We start from the raw sequence: 18,155 nt of genomic DNA, 5'->3' as shown, positions 1-18,155 counted from the left end.
AGCCCAGAGTTCACACTACGCCTAAAAAACCAACGTCCAAAGCAGATGCTCAAGCTCCCATGCCACAAAAACAAATGCTTAGAATGGCTGAAGACCTTATTACTCTAATTAGGGGAAGCCAGCCTTCCCCTGCTAAAAGACAAAGAATTGAATTTCCTTCTGATTCTACAGACCAGGAGTCCAATGAATCTGACCCTTCTGATTACCAGGACATACCCTTATATACATATGAGGATTCAGATGCAGAGGAATCCATTCCCTCTGCCTCCCCTCCCTTACCTTAAGACAGCATTTCCGCTGGGAATGCCAGGACTATCCTCAGTCCAAAAAGAGACTCAGGTAATTTTTAAATTTGCCTCAGCACAGGCGTCTAGCTATACCCCCTTTCCTGGGTATTGTAGATGATGTCTTCATGGAATCCAGTCTTACTCCTGACACTTTACCACCATTTCATAGAAAACCTGACAGGTACTACAGAGTACCTGACTGTCACAAATTTCTCTTTAAGAATCCTACTGCGGATCCAGAGACCATTTCCCAGGGACCTAAAGGCATTAAGGCTACTACAGTCAAAAACCCTACCCCTTCAGACAGGGATTCTAGAGCTTTAGACAGATGGGGTAAGAAGGTATATACCTCTGCAACTCTTGCCATCAGGGCTTTGAATTGCCAGTTTCACATGTTGAAGTACCAGCGACATATTATGGAACTAATTAAACAAAAAATGGTGTTACTTCCAGATTATGCAGAAAATAAAGATTTACAAGAGTTAATGCATTCTGCAAACCAGGTTAGTAAACATACTCTGCAGTGTGGGTTTGATGCCTTAGAAGCATCTTGCAGGGCTGCTGTCACTGGGTCTGTACTGAGAAGGCATGCTTAGCTGAAGGAACAAGTCTTGCCAGACCATGTCAAAGCAAAATTACTAGATGCTCCATTAAATCAGGATAGTTTGTCTGGCACAAAAGCAGAATAAGTTCTTAAAAAGATGGAAGAAAAAGCTAAATCTATGCAAACTGTCAAAGATTTCTTACAGGTGCAGCCACCTAGATTCAGTAGGTATTGGCCTTCAAAAAACTGGTCCTTTCCAGTCCCTCCCAGGCCTTCTCAGTCCAAACCCAGGGAAAACAGACCCCCAAGACTACAGTCTCACAGTATGCAGAGATCTAAACAACGGAGTGTTACCACCTCAAAAACAGGGAGTGGTAAGCCACTCACTTATGGAAAAAGTTCACAATGACTTTCCAATTATCCTTCCCAGCCATGCCCAAGTACTTGCACCCCTAGGAGGAAAACCCGCCCTTCATGCAAAAAACTGGATGTCCATTACTCAGGACCGATGGGTTCTAAACATTGTATCCCAGGGATACAGATTCTACTTCCACTCACTGCCAACCCCAAGTGCGTTGCCAGACCTTCCTCCAAACCAGTAGGCAGAGGCACAAAAGCAAATACTTTCCCTTCTCCATATCAGGGCTATTCAACCTGTTCCAGTAGAACAAAGGGGACAGGGTTTCTACTCCAGACTGTTCCTGGTGCCCAGAAAAGAGAGCTCTTGGCGCTCTATCCTGGATATATCAATTCTCAACACCTTTCTGGTGGTCCCAAAATTCAAAATACTTACACTGCAACAGCTTCTTCCTATGCTAGCCAAGGATGTCTGGTTAGTCACCCTAGACTTAAAAGAAGCTTATCTGCACATCCCCATAAGGGAGTCTTGCAGGAAATATCTACATTTCAGGGCACGCTCTATGTACTATCAATTCTCTGCACTTTCCTTTGGCTTATCTACTGCACCCAGAGTATTCACAAAGTGCCTGGCTCCAGCCATTGCATATTGCAGGCAGAGAAATATTCAAAGTTACCGATACTTGGACGATTCCTGATTCAGGCGGACAGTCAGGAATTGCTACTTCAGCATCTGGTATTTGTAAGAAGCCTTCTAACTTCACTGGGATACACCATCAACAAAAAGAAATCACAACTGGTGCCCAGCCAACAAATTGTATTCCTAGGAGCAAGCTTGAACACAACTTCCCAGATGGCATTCCTCACTCCAGAAAAGCAGGTCCATTTGACAAACTATTTCAAACTAATGGCCACCAAAACCCATCTGTCTGCAAGGAAAATACTGCAAGTCCTAGGGTTCATGGCCTCAAGCATTCTGCTAATTCCATATGCAATACTGCATATGAGGAAACTTCAGTGGTACTTAAAAAGTCTCTGGTGTCAATATTCTCAGGACCTGGAAACAGTGATTCCTATCATACCTTGTCTAAGGGCAGAGTTCCTTTGGTGGGCAGAGGCATGCAACCACAACAAGGGACTTCCTTTCACTCAACCCCTTGCCGCTCAAACCTTGACAACAGACGCATCAGACTGTGCATGGGGGGCTGACATGGCAGGAAAATGGAGCCCAAAACAAATTCCCCTGCATATCAATCAAAAAGAGATGCTAGCTGTACAGAATGATTTGACAGCTTTCAAATACCTTATCTTTCCAGGAGAGCTCCTGATAAAGACAGACAACACCACAGTTATGTGGTACATAAACAAGCAGGGGGGAACTCATTCTTACACACTCTGCAGGGTAGCCATGCCCCTGTGGAACACAGCCTTGAGCAACCAAGTGCACCTACAAGCTCAATTCCTGCCAGGCAAGCAAAATTCACTGTCAGACGACTTAAGCAGAAATCTACTGGACCCTCATGAGTGGAAACTGGAACCCAGCTCATTCAAACTTCTAACCCATAGGTGGGGAACACCGGAGGTGGACCTTTTTGCCTCCCCCCAAAACCACCAGTTGAGCAAATTTTGCACCAGGAACCCTCACAGCAGAGCCTAGAAGGTGGATGTCCTATCCTTTACATGGGAAAACCTCTCAGTTTATGCCTTTCCTCCTCTGCCCCTCCTCTCAAAAGTACTACTCAAGATCAAACAGGACAGACCAAGGGCAATCCTTATTGCACCAGACTGGCCACACCAGCACTGGTACCCAGTCCTACGCAGTCTGACAGCAGTGCCGCCCTGGCACCTGCATCAGACACCTTCCCTGCTGTCTCAGCAGGAGGGATAGATTTTGCATCCACAGCTGCAAATCCTAAACCTTGCAGCCTGGCTTATCCCCTGAATACACCACCAGCATCCCTCAGTAAACAAGTGCTGGATGTCATCCTTGAGGCCAGAAGGCCTAGTACTAGGAAGTCCTATTCTGAAAAGTGGAAAATATATTGTTGTTGGAGTCAGTCTCAAGGAAAGGACACAGCTGTGCCCACCTTACCTCAAATCCTTGATTACCCAGCAGAGCTGCTCCACAGAGGCCTATCCTTCTCATCCTTTAAGATTCATGCCTTTGCCATCTCAGCTCATTATAACACTGAGCCACCTCTCTTTTCTCACCCTCACATCAAACAGTTCCTGAGAGGAGCTAACAATTTAAGGCCCCTTAGGAGAGCTCCCACCCCCGACTTGGGACCTTAACTTTGTACTGGAGAAACTCACACTTCCCCCTTTTGAACCTGCTGCTTCAGCAGAGTTAAAATTCCTCTTTTGGAAAACAGCCTTACTTCTAGCTATTACTTCAGCAAGAAGAGTGTCTGAGTTACAGGCACTAATAGCAGTGGAGCCCTTCATTATTTTCCATGCTGACAGGATTTCCCTCAGGACTAACCCATCCTTTATGCCCAAGATGGTATCCGGTGTGGCTTTAAACCAATCCGTCCATTTGCCAACCTTTTTCCCTAATCTTCAGAATAAAGGGGAAAGGATCCTGCACTCCTTGGACATGCACAGACAGCTCAGGTTCTGCCTTGACAGGACTAAGCCTTTCAGAAAATTTGACCAGCTGCTAGTCAGCTTTCTACAGGGGTAGAGGGCAAGGCCATTTTGAAGCAAACCATTTCCAAATGGATAGCACACTGCATCCATTTCTGCTACAAGCACCATAGAAAACCTACCCCTTAGAGGATCAGAACTCTTTCCATTAGAGCTACTTCAACATCTACAGCATTTCTCAGGGGTGTCCCTACCAGGGACATCCTGGAAGCTGCAACCTGGAGTTCTGTACACACCTTCACCAAGCATTACCTCTTACCTATTTTTTCTAAATCCAGAGCTGGATTTGCTACAGCAGTCTTACAAGCCCTGCTAGCCAGCCCTAACACTTCTTGACTGCCTCCAGCCTTCCTCAGCTTTGGGAATCAACCCAAGTGTGATGACTGCAACAGTGAAACACGAAGAACATAATACAGTTGTGTACATTCACTGTTGCAGTCATGGTTTCCCTCCCTCCAGCCCCCTGGCTTTCTCTATCCTTCCTACCTATCCTCTTAATGGCCATTTTGTATGGCGGGGGTATTTACTTTTTACTGGTGGTGTTCCACACCATGTAATAGCTTCCTATTTTGGGGTATCCTGACATCTGGGGCACGAAAAACTGATGTAATGGTGTCAGCTGCATGTTTTATACCCCTGACGACCTGACGTCATGGAAGAGGTGACAGCATCCAACGCAGAAATCTCAAGACTCTGGTATTCGGGCCGACTGAGGGCTACCTACAGGCAGATAACCCAAGTGTGATGACTGCAACAGTGAATACACTCGAACATCTACATTTATGGTAAGTGTACACAACTGTACTTTCTATACACTCCTCACTTGTGTTTTTATGTTTAAATTAATAAATCTTTTAGTATCGTGGCTAAATGAAAAGCTTTCTTTTTCATAATAAGCTATTTGATGTTACATTTAAAATGCATTAAACATTGCTCTTCCATGTACGTGTGTGTGTGTGTGTGTGTGTGTGTGTGTGTGTGTGTGTGTGTGTGTGTGTGTGTGCGCGCGCGCGCGTGCTCCATTTTACTTTCTTCTCAGTTATTAGTCTTCTTTTTTACTTTGGAGTTTCTTTCTTTTGCTTTTTTGTTTTAATGCAGACTCAGAAGACAGAAGTTAATGTCTGATCTTCTTAGTAAGGTCATCTAAAGTAAGTAGAAGCGAAACTGGTAGAATTAACGAAGTGCGCTAAACTGTAATACAGCAGCCTGCTGCTTCCATCTTGGGGTTTTAATAGAAGATTCAACTGCAGCAGCTTGACTCCAGTGACTTAATAACAGGATCAGTACATATGAACAGAGCATATTTGTAAACTTGACTGCACTACAAAATTTAAGTTGCATTTTTAAGTTAATTTCTGATTGTATGTCATTTCTGTTTTTTCACAGAATATGGGGCACCAAGAATCTTTCTCTTATCAAAATGCATTTGTCTAATTGCTGTTACCAGGGGATTTAACTGAAATACATCTTTGCATTAATGTTTGTACTTTGTCATTTTTGCATTTGTTTATGAAAAGAAAAAAGTTTTCTCTGTTTATTTATGATGTATTTATGATGGTGCAGATAACTAGTAAATATCTTTCACAGCTGAATTTGGGACTCATCCATCAGGGAAGGTAGCACAGAATTATTTTTTTTGTTCTTTTAAATTCTAGCTTTTCGGGTATGGGGTAGGGGATGCATTCCACAGATGGCTGATTTCACTCGGATGAAATGTTAGAGTAAGCTCCTAGTTGAACTAATCCCATATTTCTCCTTGCTGGAGATACTTTTGTTAACTAGATCAGACCTTACTAACAATAGCTTGATTAAAGTTGTCCATCTGAAACATGTTTCCACCCCTATGTCAGAATGAGAGGGTAAATAGGTATATTTCAGTGCTACCTTTCTTCTGTGGTTATCCAATGCTAAACTGACACGGTTATACAGTTCTGTTTCACCATACACTGTATTATAAGATATGTACACACCATTTTCTGTAATTTGACCAGACACATATTTGAAGCAGTCAGAATCATACTTGGCAGTTGTTACTGACAGATTTAAGATATTATTTTATAAAATACAGATTCAAATTCACCAAGAACGGTGCTTTGTGTAGCATTAATTATGGCTAATGAGCTGTTTAAATTAAATTCTAATATAATTTCTAGTTATTGTGTCTTTAAGCATTAATCAGTGATATTCAAGTACTTGCTTTTTCAAACACGGTTCTGTTGTGATCTCTCTTGGTAATTCAACTAAAATAAAAGAAATAAAATGGAATATAAAAATATTTTGTCTGCTGTGAGACACATAAAGACTGTCATACTGTTGTTATCTGATTATCCAAATCGAATTTCATCATTTACAAATAATAATAAATTTTCAGCCAGTACTGCTCCTTGTTTCGGTCCTGAAAAAAATGCAGTTTTAGGGGATTAAAGGGGCCTTGCTGCTCCTTGGAATAATTCATTGCCTACTGATAAAAGGATCAGACCCATCCAAAGGAGTCAGCCTACTTCCAGGTTGCTGTGACACCCCAGAATCCATTGTTTTGCACTGTGCATCATAGTGTCATGGTTGAAGTAACACAAGGATTTTCAAAGCCAGTGAACTGTATCAGGCTTCTTGTTCTTGGAAATACATTCAGTGAGTAGAATTGCTTTCAGCAGATTGAACTCAAACCTGAGAGCCTTTGTCTAACTCTTGATGGGGGAGGGTTTTTAATTTAACCTTGTCAAGTTTTATAATATCATGCTTAGATGTTCTAACTGTCATGTGGATCATGCTAGTTACATTTAAAAAGATAATGCAGATTAACAAATAACACGACTATTCTATTTCTGTGTTTTTTTTGTGCTGTAGTTATGCCCTACAATAGTGCCCACCACTGTGTTGTAGAGGTAGAGAACTTCCTGTTTGTAATGGGAGGAGAGGACCAATGGAATCCAAATGGTAAATAATTTTCAGAAACTGTTTCCTGTTTATAGACTGTAATGTACTTGTAAATGAACTGTTTATGTACAAAAATGATATTTTGCTTTTTTGTTAATTGTAGTGAATTTTATACTGAATGTAAAACACTGTTTACAATTAAATTAGATTTCAAACACCTAAGTGGCATTAGTCATATTCAAGTAAACTTGAGTACATATGCAGCATTAGTTCCGACTGATACATTGTACGTATGTAGTTTCCAGATTTTGGAAGGATAGATACCTCTGTGACAGCAGGATGAAAACCAAACTGTGACCCAGGTGACCTGGTTTCAAGCACTTGACCTACTCCATGACAAGTTGGCTGGAGTAGAAAGGAGTGGCAGTTTGAAGGCTCATTTGTCGTGGGGAGGGACAGACTCTTTAGTAAGGGTTAAAGCCTATGGTGGAGACTGGAGACTTCAACCCTGCTGGCATCACTACATGAAAGGCATTGGAGTGGGAATTATAGATAGGGCATAATGAAAAAAATCAAAGCCACTCAAAACTCAGCTCTTGCTTAGGCTAGTAATAGGGCTGCAGCCAATCAGTGGGAAAACAGATTAGTCACTGGAGGCTGGATAGAGATTGATGGTCAGCAGGAACAAAAAAGAAAAGAGTATAATGAGGCTCTTCATTTCATTAACGCTGTCATAAATGAGGGCAGGGACAGAAGATACTTAAATGGTTTTACAGGTAATTCAAATGGATAAGGATATAAGGACGTTAGCACAAGGCTGCAATAACAAATAATAAATGAAATAGAGGTGTATGAAAATATAACATGCTATTCATACCTGGATAGTTCCACCAGACGTGCAGATGCTGAGTTGATTAAGTTGTTCATATTTTTTACTTCCATCTCAAACACTTTGTTTCCTTATCTGTTTATCTCCACACAGACACATGAGCATGAATACACACACCAATGTGTGTGTGTGTGTGTGTGTGTGTGTGTGTGTGTGTGTGTGTGTGTGTGTGTGTGTGTGTGTGTGTGCGCACATGCGTAGATACACATACACAATGGTTTAGCAATGCACCAAAAGTCCAAGGATTGTAAAACGTGCAGTTTTATTTCATTAAAACAAACAAAAACAGTGGTGCAGACTCTTTCTTATATAGCCAAGTGCTTTCTGTACAGAAGAAAAAATATGCAGAGTACCTTTTTTCAAAAGTCTCAAAGTCCCCATAAACAGAGTAACATATACTTCAAAACAGTTCATTCATTCATTTTTAAAATGCTGAGAAGCAGGACTCTAATGTCTTTGGCATCCAGATGCTTTCATGTAATCACTTAATTGCATAACTGGTTCTAATAACTAAACCATGTAGGAATCCTGTTTGCCTAATACAAAAAGTTTTCGAACTTCTTAAAGCAGCAGTTCTGTTTACAGCTACTTACATCATATTTTTAAGCAACGGTTCTGTTTACAACTGTTTACATCATTTTATACATCGCTCTGTCAAGAACTACTACATCACGCTACAGTATATTGTAGCGTAGTGGCTGTTTTATGCATGAAAAGTGCTGTATAATGTGTTAGAAATGTATGTAATGAAGAATATGTCATGGTAAAGAAATGAGTACAGGTATATATACTAGAGTAAATATGGAACATGCACTAGCTAAGGTGATGTGAAACAAAATACCTGTGTTTGAAACCCTGTTAAAAGGAAGGGATGAAAGCTTACAAATCAAGACATCTTCCCTTTGTGAAGAGAAACTGATCTGAAGTAGGTACTGTATGTAACTTTTTCTGTTAATTGAACCTGTGGAAATCTACAGAAGGATATTGTGAAGAACTAGCTGTAACAGTTGTTTCTGAACCCAGAGTGAAAAAAAAAACATGCAGGCTAGATCTTTGAATTGAACGAACTGTGAACTGTTTACCATGATTAAATTGAGCTGTAAGTTACCCAGATGGTTATGTTATGTGCTGTCAGTGACTTAACTTTTCATTTTTATCATTGTAGATAATAAACTTGCACTCTTCGCTACCATACCTCTCAACCTTTCAGCTTTCAAAAGCAGGGGGCCATCAAAAATAGTAGCAGAGAAACCAAAAACATAGCACTCAAAATTGATGTATTAATTCCCTGGGAGAGTAGGATCATAAATGTGCATGCTTCACCTGTTGGGCCTTGCATTTTAGTGCCACTGCTTTAAGTCATTGCCAGCAACATTCCTTGGTCTTTCTCTCTCTCTCTCTCTCTCTGTCACACGCACACACACACAGACTGTGTACAACCCAGATGTCTGTTTGCAATCAAATTAATGACTATACAAATAATGACCTAGAAATTTTATTTCAGTTCCCTATTGTCAAAACCATACATTGTAACCCCAATGCAATACAGACATGTCCTATCAACCTCTTATTTCAAGAATCAAGAACATGCTAATGCAATGAGTTGGCAGACCTTACAAATTCCCTACAGAGTACTCTGTCAGAAATATTGGATGAGCGAATGGATGTAAAGCAAATACTAGAAAATGGAAATCAAAGTGTAAACCAACTGTATTTGAAGTATCGGTCGAACAAAATAACTAGAAATTGGATCTTTAGAAAAGGGTAGGAGCAAATTACATAGAAAGAAATGAAAATTTTGGAAACAATACATGCAGAATAATGTTTTAGAGGAGTAGTGAGGTTTAAGGGAAGGCAGGGATTGACCAATTTATGTAATGTTGGATTGTTAACTGTACAGAAAAATATATGTGATATATAATTTTTGTAATTATAAGTATGTTAATATGGTTTGTTTTCTTTTATATTTTGAATTCTAGCTTTGGTTTTGACTTCTCTGTTTTCCAGATTGTTTTTCTGTTAACATCGCCTGCTGTGACCTCCTGGTTCAACACCATCTCTCCACTCTCCTACTAGTTGCCTTAGGAGTTCCACAAGGCTCCATCCTTGGACCTCTACTTTTCTCCCTCTTCACCAATCAACTTCACACCTTCACTTCTCATGCCTCTGTGGTACAATATGCAGATGACTCTACCCTAATATGCACAGCCTCCTCCCTACAAGACCTCCACACCATAACCCAAGATTAATTTCTCTCTGTAGAAACATGGCTTACCAACTCCCAACTCATTCTAAACCCCTATAAAACAAAGCTACTTCTCTTTTACCCCTCAAGAACTTACTCTTCTCACCTAACTTTCAACTTGGAGTCCAAAATTAAAACCATTATCACCCCAGTAACACATACTAAACTGCTAGGCATCGAAATTGATAATAATCTGAAATTTGACATTCATATTGCACAAACTATTAAAAAGGTTCACAAGAAATTAGGTCTTTACAGAAACAAGCAATTCCTAACTAGATCCACAAAAGCTACTACCGCCCGTACACACCTCTTGTCAACTCTCTTATATGCCTCCCCAATATTAACCAACCTCTGTAAAACTGACCTCACCAAGCTAGGATCTTGTTACAATAAAATTGCCAAGTTTGCTAATGATGCTACACACAGGTCACATCACTGCAGTGCTTTTAAACAACTTAAATGGCTAGAACTTCCTCAGCTGCTGCACTGTAAACAACTTAACCTTTGCCCACAAAGTCCTACACCAGCCAGATAAAAATCCCTGCTCTCAAAAATATTATACAACCATATGCCACTATTAGATTCTTCCGCTCCAGTGATAAATTGCTGTTAGAAACCTTCAAAACTAACAACTCAGCTGGGGAATCTCTCTTCTCGAACATTATTCATAAAATGTAGAACAAACTGCCAACCTTTATTTCCCCTAACTGCTCCTTAGCGCAATTTAGAAAGTTCCTAAATTCTCACTTTATAGCCAACTGGCTTTGTTCCTGCTGCCATTCTGGATAACTCTGAGCTCTGTATATGTAACCACATCTGTCATAGTTGGGCTGTCATACTTCATACGTCATTCTTTTATCTCATTCTATTGTAACTTGCCTTCTTCTTTGCCCAAATGCATGTATCATATGTTATGGTATTGGCTCCGCTAAATGACTGTACTGCCCATTTTTGTACTATTGATGACTTTATACGCTACTAGAATTTCCTTGTATTATTAACTTTAATAACATGTTTACTACCGTACACGTGGTGGTGGTGCTGCGATAGCGTTGTCGCCTTACAGTAAGACGCTGTCCAGTTCGATTCTCAGCTAAAGCGTCTTCTGTGTGGAGACATGCGTGAATGGGCGTACCTTCCTTGAAGGTTGTGCGTCAGGCCTGGCAAGCCGGTACGTAAAAATCAACTGCCAATCATTAGCGGACCGGAGTTCCGCTGTGGTGACCCCTAATCGGGAAAAGCCAAAAGAAACAAAATAACATGTTTTTTTTTGGAAAATAACATGTATACTACTTTTTTACTGGAGCTTTTCTCCCCAGGCCGCCACTGAAAATGGACGTGTCCAGTTGGACTTTCCCGGTAAATAAATAAATAAATATAAGTTTGCAATATCAGAAGTGATAATTAAAGGTGTTAATTAAACATTGCTCCTATATTCTTAGCAAGTTGCTGTAATAACAGATCTGGAGTAGGGACTTCATTTGTCAGCAACCTGTGGGTCTTGGATCCGATATCGGATCCGAGCCGGCAACTATTTATACAGCTATGGATCCGAACTCCTAGCTCCTCCCCTCACCCATAATCCCCTGCCAACGCCAAATGACCTCAGATCTAGTTTGCCGCTCTTGAGTGTGTCAGCTGGATTTCGAGCTCCTGGCAATTTTTTGAGATAAGTGGCTCTTTTGTCTAATCAGCCTACTTTTTCAGTAGTTTAATCAGTGTGTGTGTATTAGGTTTCCCGTTAGTCAGTTAATTTTAAAATTTTTAGTGTTTACCCTCCCCTCGCTGGTCATTAGAGTGTGCTTGTGTGTGCTTGCATTTGGGGCCTAGTGTGTTTGTGTAGCTTTTATTTAGTTTTGGGTATGTCAGAGGCCCCAAAACCGATTTTTTCTAAGTGCACCGAGTGTGGCCATAAGCTCTCTCCGGCAGATGGCCACACTCGGTGTGTTCGGTGCCTTGGGGTTGAACACCTGTCCTCGGGATGTACCACTTGTGCAGCGTTCAACCCCAGGGCACTGAAGGAGCGGAGGTCGAAGCTGGTCCTGGCGGGACTTTTGCCCCCGGATTCGGCTTTGGCCTCCGCTACTCCCGTGGCACCTCCTCAGCCTGTGGTGGTGGCCACTCCTGCCCCCCTTCCCCCGGCCGGGATTCAAGCTCCCACTAAGATGCCGGAGGACAGGGTGGCCAGGAGGGAGAAACGGAGGGAGAAGCACCACAAGCGGCAGGCCGAGGCCTCCGCTTCGGCCCCCCCCCCAGCTAAGCGGGCTTCTCCCTCCACGGCTTCCAGGTCTCCTCCTCCTCGGCTCTGATCGCCTTACTTCTCCCCGGGACCCAAGGAGGAGGAGACCCGATCTCCGTCGAGGTCATCGAGGTGGCATTCCAGGCCTGCCTCGGTGGCCTCGTCGAGATCCACCTACAGCCTGTCTGATGCAGACTTGGACCGGATGATGAGAAGGTTCATCCAGGCCCAGCTGCAGATAAGAGTGCTCCTGCCTCCCCCCCCTTCGGGGGGAGCTCGACACCCTTTTTTGCTCCGATAGCTCCTTCTCCAACACACTTCCCGGGTTTGGAGCGCTAGGAGCTGGGCAGTGTTGGAGCCAGGCGTGGGTCAGCACCGACAGTACTGGGTACTTCGGATCCGACCCTGCCCGCGAGTCTGTCGGTTCCATCTTTGGATCCAACCTCTCGGAGCCATGGCCCGAGCTTCGGATCCAAGGGATTCAGTGTGCCATCAGCTCCGTCCAGGTCGGAGCACAGTGGTCCCTCGGATCCGACGGTCTCGGTACCGGTTCCAATCCCTTCATCGGATCCGAGTGGGAGTCAGCTCTCGGAGCCCAGGGAGAGCGGCTCCCCCTCGGCCTTCGATGTAGTGGAGAGGGCTCTGTCAAGAGCATCCAGACCTCTGGCCCTTGTCTCGGCTCCACCCTGCACTCCCTCTCTGCTGGGTCAGGCTTCCATCACCCGGCCACAGGGACAGCCTGCTTTGATGTCCCAGGTTGTTCCTTTGGAACAGGGCATTGCTGGTGAGACCTCCTCGGACAGCCCCCCCCGAGGAAGTGCCTCGCAAGCATAAGTGTAAGAGGAGGCACGTGGACTCCCCCGAGTCCTTAACAGAGGACACGGACTTGGATAAAGGGGAAGGCTCCCCAAGGTCACCCCCTGAGGATGTCTCCTTTGGAGACATCATGGAAATGCTCAGGATCAGGGGGGGTGGTCTGCCCCCAAGGCTTCCTCCGAAGCGTCCGTGTTTCTGGAGGCATTCGAGCCCCCCCCGCAGACCGGTCCCACTGGAGCAAGGGTCCCCCCGTAGATGCCATGTTGATGGCGGCAGCCACTAAGAGGGAACTAGCTCAGGAGAGCCCCTCAGTCCATCCACCGAGCAAAGAGTCCCACTCGATGGATCGCCTTGGGAAGTAGGTATTTAGTTCAGCGACCTTCTCAGTAAGGTCCCTGAACTACATGGCACATGTCATCAGGATGCAGCGAGATCTTATTAAAGAAAACGCTGCTTCCCCCCAGAGTCCATGTCGGCGGAGGACAAGCAGTTGTACTCCACTCGTATGGCCACTCTAAGATCTATTTCCAATACCTCTATGCGGCTGTTGTCTCACGCCACTGAGGGAGCCGCTAGAGCTAGCGGAGCGGGCCTAGTTATGAGACGCCAGGCCTGGCTCCAACATTGTGACTTCACGGAGCCCTTTAAGGTGTCCTTTGCGAATGCCCCCTTTGATGGTTCTGCCTTGTTTGGCAAGACCGTTCGCGAGACACTTGTCCAGAGCGAGAAGGACGGGAAGACGTTGTCTGCCATCGGAGTCCATTTCTCTGCTCCCCACAGGTCCTTCTCCAAGAACCAAAAGGGACAGAAGAAGATGTGGTCCCGGAAATCGCAACATTCCCAACCTGCTCCGGACAACCAGTCCTTCCGTGGCAGAGGAGGACAGGGAGGATGCCACCCTAGAGGCAGAGGGGCCCCGAGAAACTTTGGGTCCAGAGAATCTTTCTCTGATTGGCCTACGCAACAGCCCTGAAGGGTTGCCCGACTGCTCCACTCTGGAGGCAGTCGGGGGGCGCTTCTCGAGGCATCTGGCGGTATGGGAGTCCATCACGTCAGACCGCTGGGTGCTTCGGATTATATCCAGAGGTTACAAAATCCCAATGCAACATGTCCCCAGACTCAGGAACCTCCCCGATGTACCACCCGGTCAGAGGGAGGCTGCAGCTGCAGAAATCCAGCAGCTGCTAGAAAAAAGAGCCATCCAACCCATCCCCCCAGACCAGCTCAGATTAGGGTTTTACTCCAGGTTCTTTCTGGTGCCAAAAAAGATGGGGGACTAGAGACCAATTATAGACCTTTCCCTCTTGAACCTGTCGGTAACCAAGGAGAAATTCCGAATGGTCACTCTTCAATCCATTCTCCCCCTCTTGCGGGAGAATGACTGGATGTGCTCAATAGACCTCAAGGATGCATACTACCACATTTTAATGGACAGACGATCCAGGAGGTTTCACCGCTTCCGGCTGGGAGCCAGCCACTATCAGTTCAGGGTCCTTCCCTTTGGCCTCACCACAGCCCCCAGGGTGTTCACCAAAGTTTTAGCAGTGATAGCGGCCCACCTCAGACTCCAGGGAATGCAGGTCTTCCCATGCCTGGACAACTGGCTCCTGACCACCCCAACAAGGCATCTACTCTGCTCAGCCAGAGACTTTTTTCTCCGCCTAGCCCCCCAGTTAGGCATCACGATCAATACGGACAAATCCTCCCTTACTCCGACACAAGTGATAGAGTTCATAGGGGCCAGATTGGATACGAGAAGTCTGCGGGCATACCTCACTTCGGAACGACTACAGAATCTGAGACTTCATGTGCGGGCCATCCTCCAATCAGAAGCTCCACCTGCGGAATTGGTCCTGAGAGCACTGGGCTCCATGGCAGCGGCAATAACGCTTCTTCCATGCGCTCATCTAAATATGAGGGTACTACAGTGGACCCTTCAAGTACAATGGTCCTTTCAGCTTCTTCCTCTCAATCACCCTATCTCTGTCAGCAAGGCTTGCAGGAGGGCCCTGTTATGGTGGCTCCAGTCCCCAGACCTCCATACAGGCCGACCCTTCTGCGCTCCACCTCCTCTCGTCATGGTGACCACGGACGCTTCTCGCCTCGAGTGGGGGGGCATTGCTCAGGCAGAACAGTCCAAGGCACGTGGAATGACACAGAGACCTCCCTGCATATCAGTGTTCTGGAGATGAGGGTGGTGCTGTTGTCTGGTACATCAACAAACAGGGGGGAACCAGGTCTTACCCTCTCTGCCGAGAGGCCATGAGGGTGTGGGAATGGGCGATCTCCACCAACTGCTTTCTGATCGCAATGCACATTCCGGGACGGGCCAACATTCTGGCGGACAAACTCAGCCGCACTATTCTTTCCCCTTACGAGTGGTCTCTCAACTCCCGAGTAGCGAAGCGGATATTTGCAAAATGGGGGCAACCCTGCTGCGATCTCTTTGCCTCTCCCTCAAATACGAAATGCGACAGCTTCTTCGCTCTGATTCCCCCACCAGGGGAAGCCCCGAGAGATGCTCTAGTGCATGCTTGGCCACCCAGTCTACTTTATGCCTATCCTCCTCTACCCCTGATGTTAAAGCTCTTACAGAAAGCCTCTCGGTTGGGGAGCAGAATAATCCTCATTGCCCCATTCTGGCCTCGGCAGACTTGATTTCCTTACCTGTGGTCTCACTCGGTGAATCCTCCCTGGATTCTGGATCCCAGCCCGGATCTAATATCCCATCCATCAGGCTTTCCGACCCCGAATCTGGACAACCTGAAGCTGACAGCTTGGCTGCTCCAGTTCCACTCTTAATCAGGACTCCTGGTATCTCTTCACCAGTCAAAGCCATCTTGGTGGCAGCGCATAAACCTTCCACCAGGAAAGTTTACCGCAGTAAATGGAGGCGCTTTAACGTCTGGGCGGAACATCATAATTTGGACCCCTTCACTGCTCCGTTAACGTCCGTGTTGGACTTCCTCACTGGACTTTTTCAGCAAGGGGCTAGCTGTTCAACAGTCAAGGTACAATTGGCAGCCATCTCCCATTACCATGTAGGACATGAGACAGGTCCTTTGATGTCAGCTAAACTATGTAAAACCTTCCTCAAGGGTACTTTTCTGCTCAGGCCCCCTATCAAAGAAGCCGTACCCCCTTGGGATCTATCACTAGTTCTTCAAGCCTTGACTGCTTCTCCCTTTGAACCAGCTGCCTCGACTGATCTTAAAGGTGTCTTGGAAAACAGCATTCCTGGTAGCCATCACTTCAGCGAAAAGAGTTTCGGAACTTCAAGCTCTTTCCGTAAAACCCCGTTACTTGGTTTTTCATCAGGATAGAGTGTACCTCAGGACCAATCCCTCCTTCCTACCCAAGGTGGCCTCAGAAACCAATATCGATCAGTCCATTAACCTACCAGTTTTCTTCCCTAATTATCAAAATAAAGGAGAGTACAAGCTGCATTCTTTAGATGTGCACAGGCAGCTGTGTTTCTATATTCATAGGACTGCTGGTCACAGACAATCCGATCAGTTGTTCATTTCCTTTGCCAAATTCAGTTTGGGTAAAGTCGTTTCGAAGGTCACCTTATCACGCTGGATTTCCCAATGTATTCTTCTAGCTTATGAAGTTTCTGGGAGGCCCACACCTCAAGGAGTCCGTGCACATTCCACTCACTCCATATCTACTTCTGCTGCCTTTAGATCTAGAGTTCCCTTGGATGATATTTGCTCGGCAGCCACTTGGGTCTCATCTCATACCTTTATCAACCACTACAAACTGGATGTCATTTCCAGAGGAAGAGCATCCTTTGGCTCCGCAGTGCTCTGGAACATCCTTCCATGATGGCCGCCCAAGATTCAGGTAGCTGGGGACTCTGTCCCACAGGTTGCTGACAAATGAAGTCCCTACTCCAGATTAAGAAGTTATGTACTCACCATAACGTTCCATCTGAGTAGTTGGCTTCATTTGTCTGCAACCATCCCTCCCTCCTTCCCCCTGGCCTTCAGAAGAGTTAGTTTTGTTGTATTATCCTGCCTTTTCCTGTTGGGATACCTTTCCAGGTATACGTAGGAGGGCAAACTTGATCTGAGGTCATTTGGGGTTGGCAGGGGATTATGGGTGAGGGGAGGAGCTAGGAGCTCGGATCCATAGCTGTATAAATAGTTGCCGGCTCGGATCCGATATCGGATCCAAGACCCACAGGTTGCAGACAAATGAAGCCACCTACTCAGATGGAATGTTATGGTGAGTACATAACTTCTTATTTTTGCATTAGCAAGCATTTTCTGAAGGGACACCACATATTTTAAGAGAAACAGCCCAAAATATGAGGCAAAATCAGAGACAGCTATGCCCTTATATATTCTGCACGTATGTGTGCACGTACACGTGCACACACACATGCATACAAATACACATGCAATTTGGTAAAACAACTTACATCTACAGACTTGGATCACACATACACCACATACACACACACAGACACACACACACACACACACACACACACACACACACACACACACACACACACACACACACACACCATTTGGTAAATCAACTTACAGATATAGAATTAGAACACACACACACACACAGATCTGCTCTCAGCCCAACACAGCCACAGGAAAAACTGAATTTGTCCTTTATTTGTGTAGCACACAGAATATTCAAAAATAAAAGTATGATATTGACAGCACAGAGAAAAATATGGCTTGGCAATCAACGAGAAAGTCTAGATAACAGTATCTGTTATTATAGCAAGCAAAATACACAAGAAAAAACTCAGCAGACAGCAATTATCCCAGCACAGCTCTCAACCTCATAACACAAGAATCAGGGAGAAGGCCAAAAGTAATGGTGGGGGGAGACAAAGGCCGAAAGTCATGGACAGATTTTAAATATCTATTGTATACTTGAAAGATGTTTGAATAACAAGTTTTGCATTAGCATGAATTTTATGAAAAATCTGAAGTCTGAAACTCAAATGAATGTCATTTTCTAGTGACTGTACTCCTTAGCAGTCTGCTAGAAAAACATACATTTTATGAGAAAAAAATGAGAAACTGACCAAAAATATGAGACAAAATCAGGGACAGCAGAGAGGCAACCCCAGCATACATTCTTCCCAGAACTCTACCAAAAAGGGTTCCTACCCGGTTAGACTTTTCCTGGTCAACAAAAGCAATAAATAAATAAATTACTACTACAAGTCAAGCAAAGTACTAATTCAGCTAACTTTAAGAATAATCTTGATAACTCGA

At 44.6% G+C, this 18,155-nt stretch overlaps 1 protein-coding gene across 1 annotated transcript in view; it reads left to right on the top strand.

Annotated features, from left to right (window-relative positions):
- Window positions 1-18,155, top strand: part of KLHL14 (kelch like family member 14) — a 601,560-nt gene that overhangs the window by 389,492 nt on the left and 193,913 nt on the right. Inside the window, exon 4 of the mRNA XM_044059607.1 lies at window positions 6,682-6,771. Coding sequence (XP_043915542.1) covers window positions 6,682-6,771 — 90 coding nt within the window. The remainder of the gene's footprint in view (window positions 1-6,681; window positions 6,772-18,155) is intronic.

Source organism: Protopterus annectens, chromosome 17.part0 (genome assembly GCF_019279795.1).
Source record: "Protopterus annectens isolate FY-2018-M chromosome 17.part0, PAN1.0, whole genome shotgun sequence".
Lineage (NCBI taxonomy): Eukaryota > Metazoa > Chordata > Ceratodontiformes > Protopteridae > Protopterus > Protopterus annectens.
The sequence above is the reverse complement of the archived record's forward strand: the minus strand, read 5'-3'. Positions and strand labels throughout refer to the sequence as shown.